We start from the raw sequence: 15215 nt of genomic DNA, 5'->3' as shown, positions 1-15215 counted from the left end.
CATTTGGTAGAGAGTACACTTTGACTTTTTTTCCTTTAAACACATAACCACTCCCCACCCCAGCGCATATGCAACAGGTCTTGTCAGTTTGGTATCTGGTTGTAACTGTTCAAAAAGAAAGCAGTAGAGTCAATCATCTTGGTTCTCATTCTGATTGGAGGGGGGAGAAAAACCACTGGATATAAGCATGTATATGAGCTGATCAGGTTCCCTGGGTCAGTGTGGCAAGAACCCTAGGAAACAGGAAACAAGGTGGAACAATCCACTGGGTTTAAGGTTGTCACCAACTTATTTTCAAAAATTGTCCAAATAAAGCAGAGCTTCTCTTCAAGAGAGCAATGTGTCCTACTTCGAAATTACCTTCAGAAGGCTATTGTGAGTCTGGGAATGAATCAGGTTCACAATTGCCTATCTTCTCTCCTCTGTTGATGGAGGTGGTACCAAAAGTTTTAGTGGAATCAACCAGAAATAAAGACCTGAGAACAAGTGGTGATACCAGCTGGCTGTTGAAATCAAGACCACCCCCTTCCCAGAAGATGAAGTTCCAAAGCCCCTGATGCTATGTAGAGCCTAATTTAATCCAGGGGAGAGAAAGTGGGCAGAGTGGGTCCCCGCCCAGTTCTTCTTTAGACAGATTTTTTAAAGAAGTAGTCGGACACAACTGAGCAACTTCACTTTCACTTTTCACTTTCATGCATTGGAGAAGGAAATGGCAACTCACTCCAGGGTTCTTGCCTGGAGAATCCCAGGGACGGGGGAGCCTGGTGGGCTGCCATCTATGGGGTCGAACAGAGTCGGACACGACTGAAGTGACTTAGCAGCAGCAGCAGTGAATATTAATGATGGAGAGAAACAGTCTAGTGCAAATCCGTCTGAATGAGCACGTTTCGTTTTCTCTGCTACCCTCATGCCATCATCTAGGAAATACACCTAGCCTTCTTACATGCACCTTTGAGTGCGTATGTACATACCTGGTTCTTCTTTTCTAAGTTAGTTGTGGAATAGCCTGGTGTCTATGTGAGAACTGGCGGTGTTTCTCAAAGAGGAGTATTGTTAGCATTGGGGACAGGAATTTTTATTGAGGGGAACTGTCCCACATATCTCACAATGTTCCACACCCATGCCCCACCCAACAAATGTTGGTATTACCTTTATTATCACCCAAGTCAATATGATAAATAAAAATACCCCCACATTTTTCTAGATGTGCCTTGGTGGGAGAGGTGGCAACCTCTCCCCTTCCTCCCCTTTCTTTCTTTCTTTGTGCCAAAAAGGATTTAAAGGAGGCAATTCATGGGACTGATTGGCAAATAGTGCTTTCACTTGCTCCCTACTGTTCTTAGAAACAGTTTTTAATTTTTAAAAACAGATCATATTTTTAATTCAGGGATTTTATAACCTTGCTGATGGCTTTTTCAAAAAAGAAAAGACATGTTTTTGGTTCCACTTTATATCCACTGGTTTTTCTCTTTAAAGACAGTCTTAATGGTAGAGGTAAAATAGTTTCCTTGTAAGGATTAATCATCAAAATCAGTTTTTATATGTGGCTAGGCCCCTTATAATTTTTTTTTTTTAAGCATTGCCTAATTCTTCAAAAGGCAAACCTTCTACATTCATTATTTTTCTAATCTGAGGCCTTTCACATCAGCAAATATTCTCACACCAAATGCTGTTAACATAAGCATGTGTGTACTTTTGATACATTTCCTTATTCTGTTTCATCTGAAACAGACATTTTTGAATGATGAAACAGGAAAACACGAGACGGTGCAGGTTGGATGGAAATGGGTTAATACTGTGAGGGTCGCAAATGTGTTAAGTTTAAGGGAAAAAAAATGAATTGAAATTAGGGAGGAAAGGATTTTCTAAAAGGGCTGTGAAATAATTAATTGTTTTGTAGGAGATGGCCTTTCCATGTAGGCAGAGCATTTTCTCTTCACTTCTTTCTGAAGAGACAGTCAAATAGAGAATCTCATCTCTTAATTAGAAAGAAAAATACTCATCAAACACATCTCATCACTGGAGAACTAATGACTCACAGCTGTTAGTCTGAAAGGGCAGGCTTTTTTTCCTGAATAGTAGGAAGTGTTAATCATTTTGGATGAGATTTCTTTTTTAAAATATACTGTAGTTTGCAGAAGAATAGGATATTCAATATTCCAACTTAAATGATTTTTTTTTTGAAGCGTGCTCCCCCAGAGATACTCTCCTGTGCCGCAGTGAATGATCCTTGAGTGCAGGCATCTTCCACTGCACTTCAACGCGAGCATCAGTGGATGGGATGAGGTAGATGGCCCAGTCTTGCCAGGGACTCTTAAAACCCCAGGCTCAAAGAAAGAGAAATCAGACATCTTGTGCCTCCTAAGAAATGGTGTTGCTGTAAAACCTGAATATTTCGATTTATACACTCTACTTCATATAATTTGCCTTATTTAAATGTAAGTGAAAAGCCCTGGTCCACCTTCATCAGCTTCTGAGTAGAAAGGGTCTTTTTGTTTGTTTAATCTTCACGTGAAAAAGTAAGGCCTTTTTTTTTTTTGGTCTGTAAAATGTAATTGGCTCATTCATTTTCCAGTCTTTGCCTTTACAGACACCTTGCTAACCTCTTGTAAACATTTTGGACAGAAGAAAACCCCACTTAATAAGAACCTTCTGAATAGCTGACTTTGATTATGCAGACAGTGACGATAAGGAATAATGAAATTGGCTCCACAAAACTCATTCTGATCATTAGTGTTTGACCTCTTTGCCATGCCAAACTGTTACCAGAGCACCTGAAAGTGGTATTCCATTTCTTTGCACTATTGCGAAAGTGGTTATCCCAGAGCAAGAGGAAGCAGGAGAAATAAAGTCTACAAATTGAATCATCAGTCCCTAAATAATTGATGCCTTCAGAGCATCGACACTCACTGTGAGGTCCTTTACCTTAGAGGCAGTGGAGCATTGTGGGAAATCACGCTGGACTGGGAGTCAGCCGACTCTGCCGCTCAGTGGAGGGTGTCCCTGGACAAGTCTCAACCTTCTCGTTCTGTTTTCCCCTTTGTAAAATGAAAATAGTCTCAGCCTTCCAAGCCTGTCATGTGGGACTTGCCCTCCAAAGTTCACTTTATGCAGTGTGATATGATACTTGTTAGGACAAATTATGTCATTTACCTTTCAGATTTTCAAAAGAGCCGTTCGGAATACTTATGGTTAAAATATAGGTTGCTCTTAAAGCCTGGCCCAAATAGATATTGAAGGATTGTGTTTTGTGATGTTAGTGATAAAAATCATAGGCAAGATAACACTGATTTAGCTAAAAGGTATCTGGATTTAAAAGCTAAAAAGTTGTGGACAGGAATTGACATTCATGAAATTGATTGTTCAGAACAAGATACTTTTATATCTAAGGGCATGAGGTTGTTAAAAAAATTGTTAACATTTAAAAACTTAATTTTTTCAATTCAAGACTTCACAAAATCTATAATGTGTGCTAATGTTATTTACCAGCACCAGTGAGTCTCCATAAAGATCTAGATCTTTCTTTCTCTGATTACTAGTAAAAAAAAAATCACTGCAACCCCTCTTAAGTTTAATACTTATGACTTCCTTCCAGCAAACTTTCTTTCCAGACCACACAGAAACCCCTCTTAGAAACACCACCCATCTTCTGTAACTGCTCAGAGAACAATTATCATGTTGACTTATCTTGGAGTATTATTTTATAAAGTCTCTGTAATTTTTCAGAAATAATTTTAAATATGAAAAGCATAAATTGATAGTACATACATTAATACACTATTTTGTAATAAGCATTTTGACATGTATTATTATCACTTGTTGCCCACAGGCAACTTGTGAAATAGGTATTACCATCTTCATTTTATAGATGATAGACTAAAAGAGAAGAGAAAAACTGACCTGCCCAAGGTCTTATGATGATCAAATAGCAGAACTAGAGATAAAACCACTTCTTCAGGCTCCTGGTTCAGACCATGTTTTATTATAGGGCACTGTCTCCATGGAGAGAATATATGTCAGCTAACATTTGCTGTATAACCACTCCATTGGTGGTGCAAAGGAACGGCCATTCGTTTAGTGATGATTCTGTAGGTGAACAAGCCAGATCAGGTTCAACCGAATATTTATTTTGTTCTCCTCCAGGCTCAGTTATGTATCTGTGCTCAGCTTCTGATCAGTTAGGCAGCTCTGCCTCTGGATACGTCTGGATCCTGGGGCAACGGAGACAACTGTGTCACATGTCTCTCATTCAGCAGACTAGCCTGTGCTTCTTGACATGGTGGCTCAGGGTTTGAAGACAGCAGAGGGGAAAACCCAGTGAGCAAGTACTGTTTAAGCCTCTGTTCAGCATTTTTGCAACTCTTCCCTTGGCCAAAACAAGTCCTATGTCTAAGCTCAGTGTCATCGTGGGAGAGTATTTCAAAAGGCCTGAATACAAGGAGACTTCAACAAATTGGGGTTACTACTGCATCTAATCACTATAAGTTAAATATAAAAATACTGAAAATGGCACTCACTTCATCATCTCTTCTATGGTAGTTGACTTAGCTTTCTAAACATAGCTCTTTTGCTTGAATCCCTTCTATGGATGCTAAAGTGGTATAGGAACAGTGATGAGCTACAAGAGCATCAAAAATGTTACCTGTAGTGTGAGCCAATATATTCCTGCTTGTAATAATAACTAGTGCTTATTGGGCATCTTATAGGTCTAAGCACTAGGCTAATTCCATCTCAAATCTGTAAATAGTGTAGTTTCCATTTTTCAGAAGATAAAGCTAGGAATATTCTAGTAACTAACCTAAAGTCACATAGTTAAGGACTAGTGAACATTGATACAAGCGTGGGCCTCGTTCACACACCCGTGCTCTTTCTCGAGCACCACACTGCAGAAGTTTCTTGAGGGATTCCCACAGTCATGGCTAACAGTCCAGGGAAGATTAACAAAGAGCTTCTACTGTCCAAAATAATGTGTAAAACTCACAATGTCCTTTTTCTAATGAAAAAGGTTGTATGTACTTAGTACCATTTGACTAATGTCCCATGGAGATTTTGTGATATAGAATTTTAATTGTAAATCACAGCCATCTAGTGATTTGAGAAAGAAAACCAAGTTCTTGTAACAGTTTGCGTTTCTAAAGAGCAAGGCAAACAAATGTAGGACTGAAATGTTTTATTTTGAATGGAGTCATGGATTTTATGAAAGTTATATATAGATAGCCCAAGTTTCCTTATTAAAAGTGTTGGGAGGAGAGAGAGGAAAAGTCAAGGAGACTGTGACAAAGAGAGGAAAAATAAGGAAAAGATGTCATACATGGTGATGAAGTCAAGGGAAATTAAACACTGTACAAATGTGTAGAAGTCCTTATTGCCTAGTTTAACCTGGAAAGTGAAAGTTGCTCACTCATGTCCAACTCTTTGTGACCCCATGGACTATACAGCCCGTGGAATTCTCCAGGCCAGAATACTTGAGTGGGTAGCCGTTCCCTTCTCGGGTTCTTCCCAACCCAGGGATAGAGCCGGGATTCCCTGCATTGCAGATGGATTCTTTACCAACTGAGCTATCACAGAAGCCCTAGTTTAACCTGGAGAAATTCTATAATCGCCAGATCCTCTTTCCATGTCCCATGCAGGCATAAAAGGTTTCTGGATATATGGGTTGGGAAAATCCTGGGCATTTTATGGTTTGTATTTATGTTCTGTGGATGTGTCAGTGATTTTTTTTTTAATTGTTTTGGTCTCACTTTAGTACATTATCTCTCTCTCCCTCTTTTTTTACCCAAACCTATGAAAAAGTGTGGTCAGGACCAAGGACAGATCCTGCATTGTCTTGGCCTCCAAGTTTCTCTGGGCTGCTTTCTTTTTCTGCTGCCCTCATGAGACATTCAAGACCCATCCAGGAGTGTTTGGGTTTTTTATAGGAAAAAGGAAAGGATCCTATCTTAGTGCAGGTGGGCTCCAGGGAGGAAAAAATAAAATAGCTTCAGTGTGGAGAGAATAAGCTAAAAGGCCCCTTCTTGCTTTGAGGGTTCTCTTTCTTAGAGGATCATCACCATTAACAAGAATTAGTATCATCACTAGTACTGTAGAGAATAATTGCTTTTTTCTTACTGATTCTTAGCAATGTGAATCCAGAGAGTGTGTCTTATCCTAATTTTGAACACCTAGTATTATATAGCACATAGATGTTCAATAAATATGTTTTATTGTTAATCTGTGTTCATACTCTTTTTTTAAATTGATGTTTGATTGACCTATAATGTTATATTATTGTCAAGGGTTCTACATAATGATTCAATGCTTGTATATATTGTGAAATGATCACCACAGTAAATCTAATTACCATCCCTCACCATACATAGTTATAAGTTTGTTTATTTTTTTTGATGAGGACTTTTAAGATTTATTCTTTTAGTGACTTTCAGATATGTACTACAGTATTATTGACTACAGTCACCATGCCATCCACAATATTCCCATGGCTTGTCATTTTATAACTGGAATTTTGTAGCTTCTGACATCCTTAACCCATTTCACCCAGCTCCCTCACTTTTGGCAACTACTGATCTGGGTTTTTTTGTTATTTTTTTGTTCATCTGGTTTCTTTGTTTTCCCCCTGATTTTTTTTTTTTTTTTGGCTGCACCACAGGGCATGTAGAATCCTAGTATTTCAACCAGAGATTGGACCTGTGCTTCCTGCAGTAAAAGCATGGAATCTTAACCACTGAACTGCCAGCAAAGTCCCTGTTGTTTTATCTATTTGTTTTGTCTTTAGATGCCACATAAATGTGAGATCATAGGGTGTTTGTCTTTATCTGAGTCATTTCACTAACATGATTCACTTAGCATAACACCCTCTGGGTCCATCTTGGTTGTTGCAAATGGCAGGATTCCATTCTTTTGATGGTCAAATAGTATTCTATTGTATACATAACATCTGTATCCATTCATCCATTGATGAACACTTAGACTATTTCTATATCTTGGCTGTTGTAAATAATGCTGCAATAAACATGAGGGCACATATATTTTCTTGAGTTAGTATTTTCATTTTCTTCACATAAATACCCAGAAGTGAATTACTAGATCATATGGTAGATGTGTTTTAATTTTTTGAGGAACTTCCATACTGTTTTCCCAGTGGCTGTACCAGTTTGCATTCCCACTAATAGAGCATAAAGGATCCCTTTTCTTCGCATTCTTACCAACACTTTCTATTTCTTGCGTTTTTTATAATAGCCATTCTAACAGATGTGAGGTGATATCTCAGTATGGGTTTGATGTGCATTTCACTGATGATTAGCATCTTTTCATGTGCCTATTGACCCTCTGTATGTCTCCTTTGGAAAAATGTCCATTCAGATCCTCTGCCCATTTTTTAATCAGTTTGCTTGGTTTTTGGCTATTGAGTTATATGAATTTTTGAACATCAACCCCTTATCAAATGTATATTAATAATTTACAAATATTTTCTCCCAGTCAGTCGATTGGCTTTTCATTTTGTTGATGATTTGTTGTTTCCTTTGCTGAGCTTCTTAGTTTGATATAGTCCTACATGTTTATTTTTGCTTTTGTTGCCTCTGTTTTAGAAATCAGACCCAAAAAAATCATACTGAAGATCAGTGTCAAGGAGCTTACTGCCTGTGTTTTCTTCTAGGCATTTTACGGTTATAGAGCTTAACATCCAAGTTTTTAATTTGTTTTGAGTTGATTTTTGCATCTGGTGTAAGATAGTCTGATTTTATTCTTTTGCCTGTGGCTGTTCAGCTTTCCCAACAACATTTACTGAAGGAACTTTCCTTTCCCAAAAGAAGAGAAAATTACAGGCCAGTTTCCTTGATGAACACAGATGCAAAAATTCTCAACAAAACATTAGCAAACTGAATCCAGCAATACATTAAAAAGATCATGTACTATGATTGAGTAGGATTTATTCCAGGGGTGCAAGGCTGCTTTGGTATCCATAAATCATCAACCAATAGGATATAAAATGTTAATAAAGGCTAAAATGCATATGATCATCTCAATAGATGCAAAAAAAGCATCTGACAAAATTCAGTATCCATATATGATAAAAAGAACTCTCAACAAAGTGAGTGTAGATGCAACATACCTCAACATAATAAAGGCCATATATGATAAGCCCACAGCTAACATACTCAATAGTGAAAAGCTGAAATCTTTTTCCTCTAAGATCAGGAACAAAACTAGGATGCCTACTTTGCTGGGTTTATTTTACAAAGTGTTGCAAGTCCTCCCAAGAGTAATTAAGCAAGAAAAAGAAAAGTCATCCATATTGGAAGAAATAAGTAAACCTGTCACTATTTGTGGATGACATGGTTTTATATATAGAAAACCCTACAGAGTCCTCAAAAAAAAATTGTTAAATGAATTCAGTAAAGTTGCATGACACAAAGTCAACATATAAAAATATATTACAGTTCAGTGCACTAACAATGTACTATCAGAGACAGAAATTAAGAAAACAATCCCATTACAGCTGCATCAAAAAGAATAAGATACTTAGTAATAAATTTAATTAAGGTGAAATACCTATCACTAAAAACTACAAGACACTGATGAAAGAAATTGAAGATACAAATAAATGGAAAGCACCATTCTAGGCTCTGGGGATAGAATGTGAGCTAAAAGGAAAAGTCCCTATCTTTAAAGAGCTTATATTTTAGTGATTGTCTAAATTTTACTAATAAATATGCAAAGAATTAATACGAATCCTAGCCAAAAATAATTCTCTCTTTTATATGTGTTGATGTCTGTCAAATTTGCCTTAAATCACTTCCTGAATAAAGTACATTTTTAAGATGCATTTTAATAGAATAATCATAGCCATCAGTTATAATTTGTGTCATCTTTAAATATATTACATATATTTCAAAAATTAAATGGAAATATTTTCCTTTTCTGGAAATCTTTATACTTCCCTGGTGAAAGAGAAGATATGGCTCATGTTTCATGCATTAACATATTTGAGATTTTTCTTATTCAGGAACTTGAATCTATAGTTACCATGTAATTCTGTCCAAAATTCATTTCTTGGGTTACTAAACCATTATTTATGCTTTTTGGTGTCCATGTGAGTTATGAATATAAAAGAATCCAGTAAAATATACAGTCTTCAAAATTTAATGTCACATTAAAAAAAAAAACCCTGATGGTACAGTGATGTCATTTAAAATATTAAAGAAGGGTTGTTAGTGGTGATCAGGTCTACAGAGCTCTGTTGATAACTGAACACACTGAAGTAGAGTGACTTTCTAAGGCCCAGAACCTGTCTTCTGGCCCATGGGCCAGGGGTCCCTCTGCCACTCTGGACAGGTTTCTTTTCTCTGCAGTTTGAATAGGCTGTGGGCTTCTCTGAGGTTTGTTAAGAAAGCTGCAAACAGCCCGTGCTGCTGTACTTGGTGTGAGGGTTCTTAGGGCACTGCTCCTCGCTCTTCTGATCTGTCAAATGCAAGATACCAGTGTGACCCCAACCAGCCGGCTCAAATTCCCAGTTGTACTCTGGTTCAGCTAAATCTTAGCAGACAGATACTTTCTAGCTTTCACTATTAGAATATGTATTTCCTAAGGGCCTCGGTTGATAAATAGTTAATTTCATCAGTTTTGTAAAATATTGATATTGTTTACACGGTCATTTTTTTTGAGCACTTACTGAGTACCCAGTGTGTTAAACCTTAAACACATTTCAACTGTTAATTCTCACAACCTCTCAGGGGGGACACTCTTAGGATTCCCATTTTACATAAGAAACTAAAGGGAAGAGAGGTACCATGCCAGAGGTTAGAGGACTAGTTACCTTTAGGGGTGGAATCCAGCTCTCAACTACCTTCTGACTTAAACTACCTTAATTTGGCAGCAGGGGCCACAGACCCAGAGAATTTAGATGGTCTGTGCAGGGTTATAAGAGTCTGGTGAGGAATGAGAGTGAGTCACACTTTATGTACATCGCTGGTTATTTCACTACACAGATGCTCTTAGAATGGTTTCTTCTGCCAGCCCAGGTGAGTCTCTAATCTTACATCCTTCTTACAGTTTAAAAAACCATTTACATACTTAGACAAGTAGGTAGTTTTAAAAGATAATTAGAGTAGACATTTAAAATTTCCCTTTGACAAAATTACTCCGTTTTTAAAATAGCTGTTGGATTTCTACGGTAAGGCTGAATGTTTTTACACTTGTTGGGAGCAGTGCTTTTATTCATCATGTGAAATCTTGAGGACTCTCTCGGTGTAGATGTGGTATTTTCATCTGCCTGTTATGCTTGTTACGTTGTATTATCCAAGTGAGATTTTTTTTAAAAGCCCTGATGTTAAATGGTGATTCATCCTTTATCATTAAGGCAGATATACCGTTTATTTCTGACAACGCAGTGAAGCTCATTTTGCTGACTTTTTTTTTCAAACTTGATTTCGTCCCTTCTAACAATAATTTCACTGGAGGAGAAAAATTAAAATTGCCCCATTGACAATGTGATAATATCAGTTTTCCTTCAGAGAAATTCAACAAAGTGAAAATCTTCATGATTTTCCAGGGGTCAGTTGTCCTTTTAGAAAAAGTGCCTAACAAGTTCTCAAGGCTTTGTTTTCAAGATAAATAAATCTTTCCGTTCTGCAAATTTGGTTGTGTGTTTTTGGTTTTGAAATGCAGTATGGATAAGAGAGTCCATTGAGTGAAATTCAAAGTTGACTCATCTTTTTCTTTGCTCTTTTCTCTCCTCAGCTCTTTCTCTTTGTCGTCTGGAACTTTGAGCTCTACATGATACCACTGGTTTTGTTGTTACTACTGACATGGAACTACTTCTTGATAATATCAGGGAAAGATAACAGGCAACGTGATACAGTAAGTCTCTTACTTTCTTATTTGTATGTGTTTTTGTTCTCATTCTTAGTCTCCCTGGCAAGATCAACATTGCATTTGGTTTTGCACACCAGAAATTCTGTCTATAAATACTCAAGTTTGACAGAAAGTTTTCCCAGTTCTAAACTAACAACTCTTTGGTTCTAACACAATGTATTTGCCTATTTTTAACATTACTCATTTTGGTAGGAACTAAAGTTGAGAATACACTGAAGAATGAGTTATGATTTTTAAGTATAAATTGTTGAGTCCAAGTGATTATTTCTTTTTATTCTCCTTAGTTGTGTTTATGTTTCAATGAATCCTGAGTTAAGATATAATATTGCAAAATTTTCTGTTTGGTCAGACCAAGTGAATGTATTTCATTTAAGACATTTCTCTGTGGTCTGCCATTGGAGGGAAGGAAGACTTGATGGTTGTTGGCCTAGATAAGTGCAAAAAGTACCTTAATTCAATGTTCATTCATTGAACAACAGCAAATATACTTATCTGTGTCAGGGGTATATTAGGATACTGGCTTGTGGATCAAGACCTTTTGTTTAACCCAGGGAAAGTTATACTGAACTTACCTGTGCTCTTTGACATTTTTGAAAATTTTTAGAATGTGTGAGATGACCTTTTATCTCTCACAGAGTTTTAGATTGAGAAATAGAAGCTAGCCATGTTATAATCATGTTTGTAATTCTCCCACCAGCTTTCATTTCCTTAGATTATCTGTCACTACACCCCAACCAAACTTAACAGCTTCCAAAACCTCCTCATAATTAAATAAACACAAATGTCTTATCCATCTAGAACATTCAAAGTTTTAATAATATACAGCTGTTGAGAGTAATGTAAGGGTTTTTCAAACATGAAAATCTATTTGCTAGCTATTAGTCCACATCAGATTGCATTGATTCTTTTCTTATTTGCCATTAAAAGCCTCCATTTGACTTCTAATCAAGACTTTTGCCAACTATTGTGCCCATAATGATGCAAGAAACAGACCTATTTGATCATAAGTTTAGTAGTATTATATACTACTTTATTATAAAGTAGTACATAGTATAGTTAGCATCATAATGTTTGCACAGACATACCTATGACATAAAAGAATTTTCCTTTTTAATAACTCAAGCACAATATACTTTCAATGGTTACAAAAGAAAAATATATACTTTTTGAGATAATTTTCTTTAACATCAAAGTAAAAGAAAAATCCAGATACACAACTACAAAATAGATGGCGGAGTTGCCAACAACAACCACGTTTATTTCCCTATACTATTTGTATATATTTCTGTCTCTCTCATGAGGTTATAAATTTGAAGTGGCGGACTATTCATCTTTGTACTTGCCACCATCTCTAGCGTGTTTTATAAGTTAGAAATGTTCAAACTTTTTTCGTAAAGCTTATCAAACCAAACATGAGATTTCTCTGAGAGATTTTAATGGTTAGACAGCGTCAACAGACGAGAAGTTATTATTATTATTGGCAAGGATTTTGCGGATATATATTTAACTTGCACACTGAGAGACAAGTCCCACATGGTGTCATGGGGACTAATAGGTACTTCTGTCAATTAATCCAGGATGTTTTCTTTAAGAACATAGTACTTTTTTAGGCAATTGCTTTTTTGTTCCATTTATTTCTGGGAAATTGTTGAGAGAGAAGAAAATCTACTTTTCATTCAGTTGCCTTGAGACAAATTTGCAAATAATAATGTTTGTAAATAAGAAAAAGTGGTAATTTCATTTCAGCTTCTTAAGCCTACGAGGGGGCTTATCTTCAATATTTAGTCATTGGTTTGACTATTCTCAGTTAAAAAAAAAAATTCTGAAACTATAGACTTTGCTTGCTATTTTCTTCAAAATATACCAGTCTTGGCTGGAAAGGTCTACTTTTAGAGGGAAAGTAATGATATAAGGTAACCCCTTTTACTTCAAATTCTCGGAGAATTTTTATAAGCCTATTGAAAAGTTATGTATCATGCAAATTTTTCTGCTGCTCTTTTCCCCCCAAAATATAACTCCAATATGGTAATTACGCATCTTTCCTTGTTGGCACATCTCTGACAGAATCTCCCTTTTAGCCATGGACAACATTTTATTCCCCAGCACAGCCCACTGTGAAATGTTCTTTAGTCTAACTTGCATGGAATGCCAACTGCACTCCATAACTCCCAGTAATTGCCTTTTATTTGCCCAAAACACACATATCCACATATTCTGTTCTTTCTAGGCACCGGAGCAGCAATCACAACGTTTCATTCAGCTTCTCATTCACTGGCTCAGTTGAGACCTTACGTAACTCTTCAATCCAATTTGTCTAATTATGTGTTTTCTTCCATACCCAGCTGTGCATTTGAACTGGTTGCTCCTTTTGAAAAGAAACCTGAATTATACTTTGCTGGTTATAGATTACATACACACGTGTATATACATATATATTCATATACATATATGTACACATATGTCTATATTCACATTCATATGTATGTAAATTAAGGGAAAGTGTTCGTAGGGGTGGCCATGCTGTGCCTAAAAACTACTTATCTACTGCGTAGTGGAAAGCACTGAAAGAATGGTACTTTGTCCTAAATCCCTATTGCTTTCCCCAAAACAATGCAGAATTTTTCAGCATGTGTGAAAACTTGAGGGAATCTCTAAAGTGCATAAATCATACTGTTGGCTGATTCTAAACCAGGAAACTTTCTGTTTTAGGAGAAGGGGATTTAGGGGTGGAGGGGAATATTCTGTCAGGCACAAAAAAAATCATCTGTACATTATTCAGCTGAGAAAATCCAACTAGGATGAAAATCATAGAAGAAAAACAAATCAAAATGAACCTCAAGTTTGTGTGGCAAAGAGCAAAAATGAGATAGTATTTCCATGACATAAAAGAGAGAAAAGGAAATGAATACTGTAAAAGATTAAAAAGTATATAGATGGGTAAAAATTCTGTCTTCAAAATATTAATGGGTAGTTGAGATTAATACTAAAATAGGAAAGGATTTCTTTGTATATTGTTTATTAGGGAGACCACTTCCATTTTGGAGACTTAGGATCACAGGAACTTAAATCCCCTACTTTTTCCTCACCGTGGTGTCTGTTTTACTTTGATGAAAAAAATGAGATCTAATCCTTGCCAAGTACGTTTTGTGGCACTTAATGAGCAGAACTCGTTGAGGAAAGGATAAAGAAACAGCCATTCCAATGATATAGACTTAGAGTTGCACTCGAGAAAGAGGTATGGTTAGCAATGGTATTTTGCCTCCATTATCTCTCAGTCAGACTTGTTGAAAATAAGCAATTCTTGATCTAAATCTATCTATACTCAGACCATGACATTAAACTTTCTAGCATAAGAATTGTTAGACTTTTCCAGAGGAAACTGTTTAATATAAACTTCATTCAGAGATGTCTCTGGCATGAACAGGATATAAAGATAGGACTATCATACTTCTCTTGGTTTGAGCCATCACTGCAGAACCAGGGGGAAATCGCCCCTGTAGTGCCCATTAGGCTGGTACCAACTGTCCACAATACAGTTACTATAAACTGAGATTTCGTAGAAGTACATGCCAAGAAGTGGTCTTTACTTTGGAGTTAAAAATTACCAAGTCTTCATCACGCCCTGGGCACTGTGTTAGGCAGTCCTTCAAGCATGGCTACAAGAATGCTTCCTTGAGAGAGAGCAAATCAAGTCTCAAGATATAAGAAATGGGTTGGCCAAGCAAACCAGAGCTCTGTTACACTCGCTCAGAGACAAATATCATTATACTACCTTACATACAGGGAAACAGGGTAGAGAGACTAAAAGCTCCAAAGGCACACGGTCAGTCCAAAAGTGGCTGAGAGGGAATTAGGATCTGCCAGTCTTTCTGAAGTTTGCACTCCTTACCTCCAGTCCATTAAATTTCCTCTTAGAGCTATCGTTTGGTCTATTCCAGGTCTTCCTGGGTACCTTTTAAGCACATTTCTCCATTACACTTCAGAATAGTCAGTAGGAGGAACTCTACCTTTGAGCAGACAGATTGTTTGAAAACCCTCATTTTCCCCACTCTACCCCCCGTCTTCTCCTCACCTCTCATTCAGGAGAGGAGCAGGTACCTATTCAGCCTCTTGGATTTATCAAATATCCTGTTAAACCTTTTAGAAGCCTGGTCTCTTTGAATTCTTTATAATAACAATGTCAAGTAGATGATTCTAAATGATTGTATCCTCATTTTATGAACGGGGAAATTCAAACTCAAAGAGGATCTCCGTAGAGTAAGTGGGACTCAAGCCTAGCTCTGCCCTGTCCTGAAAACTCAGGTTATCTCTGTGGTGCACGTTCGGGCGTGCCTTTAACCAAG

At 36.9% G+C, this 15215-nt stretch overlaps 1 protein-coding gene across 14 annotated transcripts in view; it reads left to right on the top strand.

Annotated features, from left to right (window-relative positions):
* MCTP1 (multiple C2 and transmembrane domain containing 1) overlaps positions 1-15215 on the top strand; it is a 572148-nt gene that overhangs the window by 460133 nt on the left and 96800 nt on the right. For all 14 annotated transcript variants that reach the window (XM_070373140.1, XM_070373142.1, XM_070373137.1 and 11 more), the window contains one exon: positions 10738-10857. In XM_070373140.1, coding sequence (XP_070229241.1) covers positions 10738-10857 — 120 coding nt within the window. The remainder of the gene's footprint in view (positions 1-10737; positions 10858-15215) is intronic.

The sequence above is a fragment of the Bos mutus genome, chromosome 7 (genome assembly GCF_027580195.1).
Source record: "Bos mutus isolate GX-2022 chromosome 7, NWIPB_WYAK_1.1, whole genome shotgun sequence".
NCBI lineage: Eukaryota > Metazoa > Chordata > Mammalia > Artiodactyla > Bovidae > Bos > Bos mutus.
The sequence above is the reverse complement of the archived record's forward strand: the minus strand, read 5'-3'. Positions and strand labels throughout refer to the sequence as shown.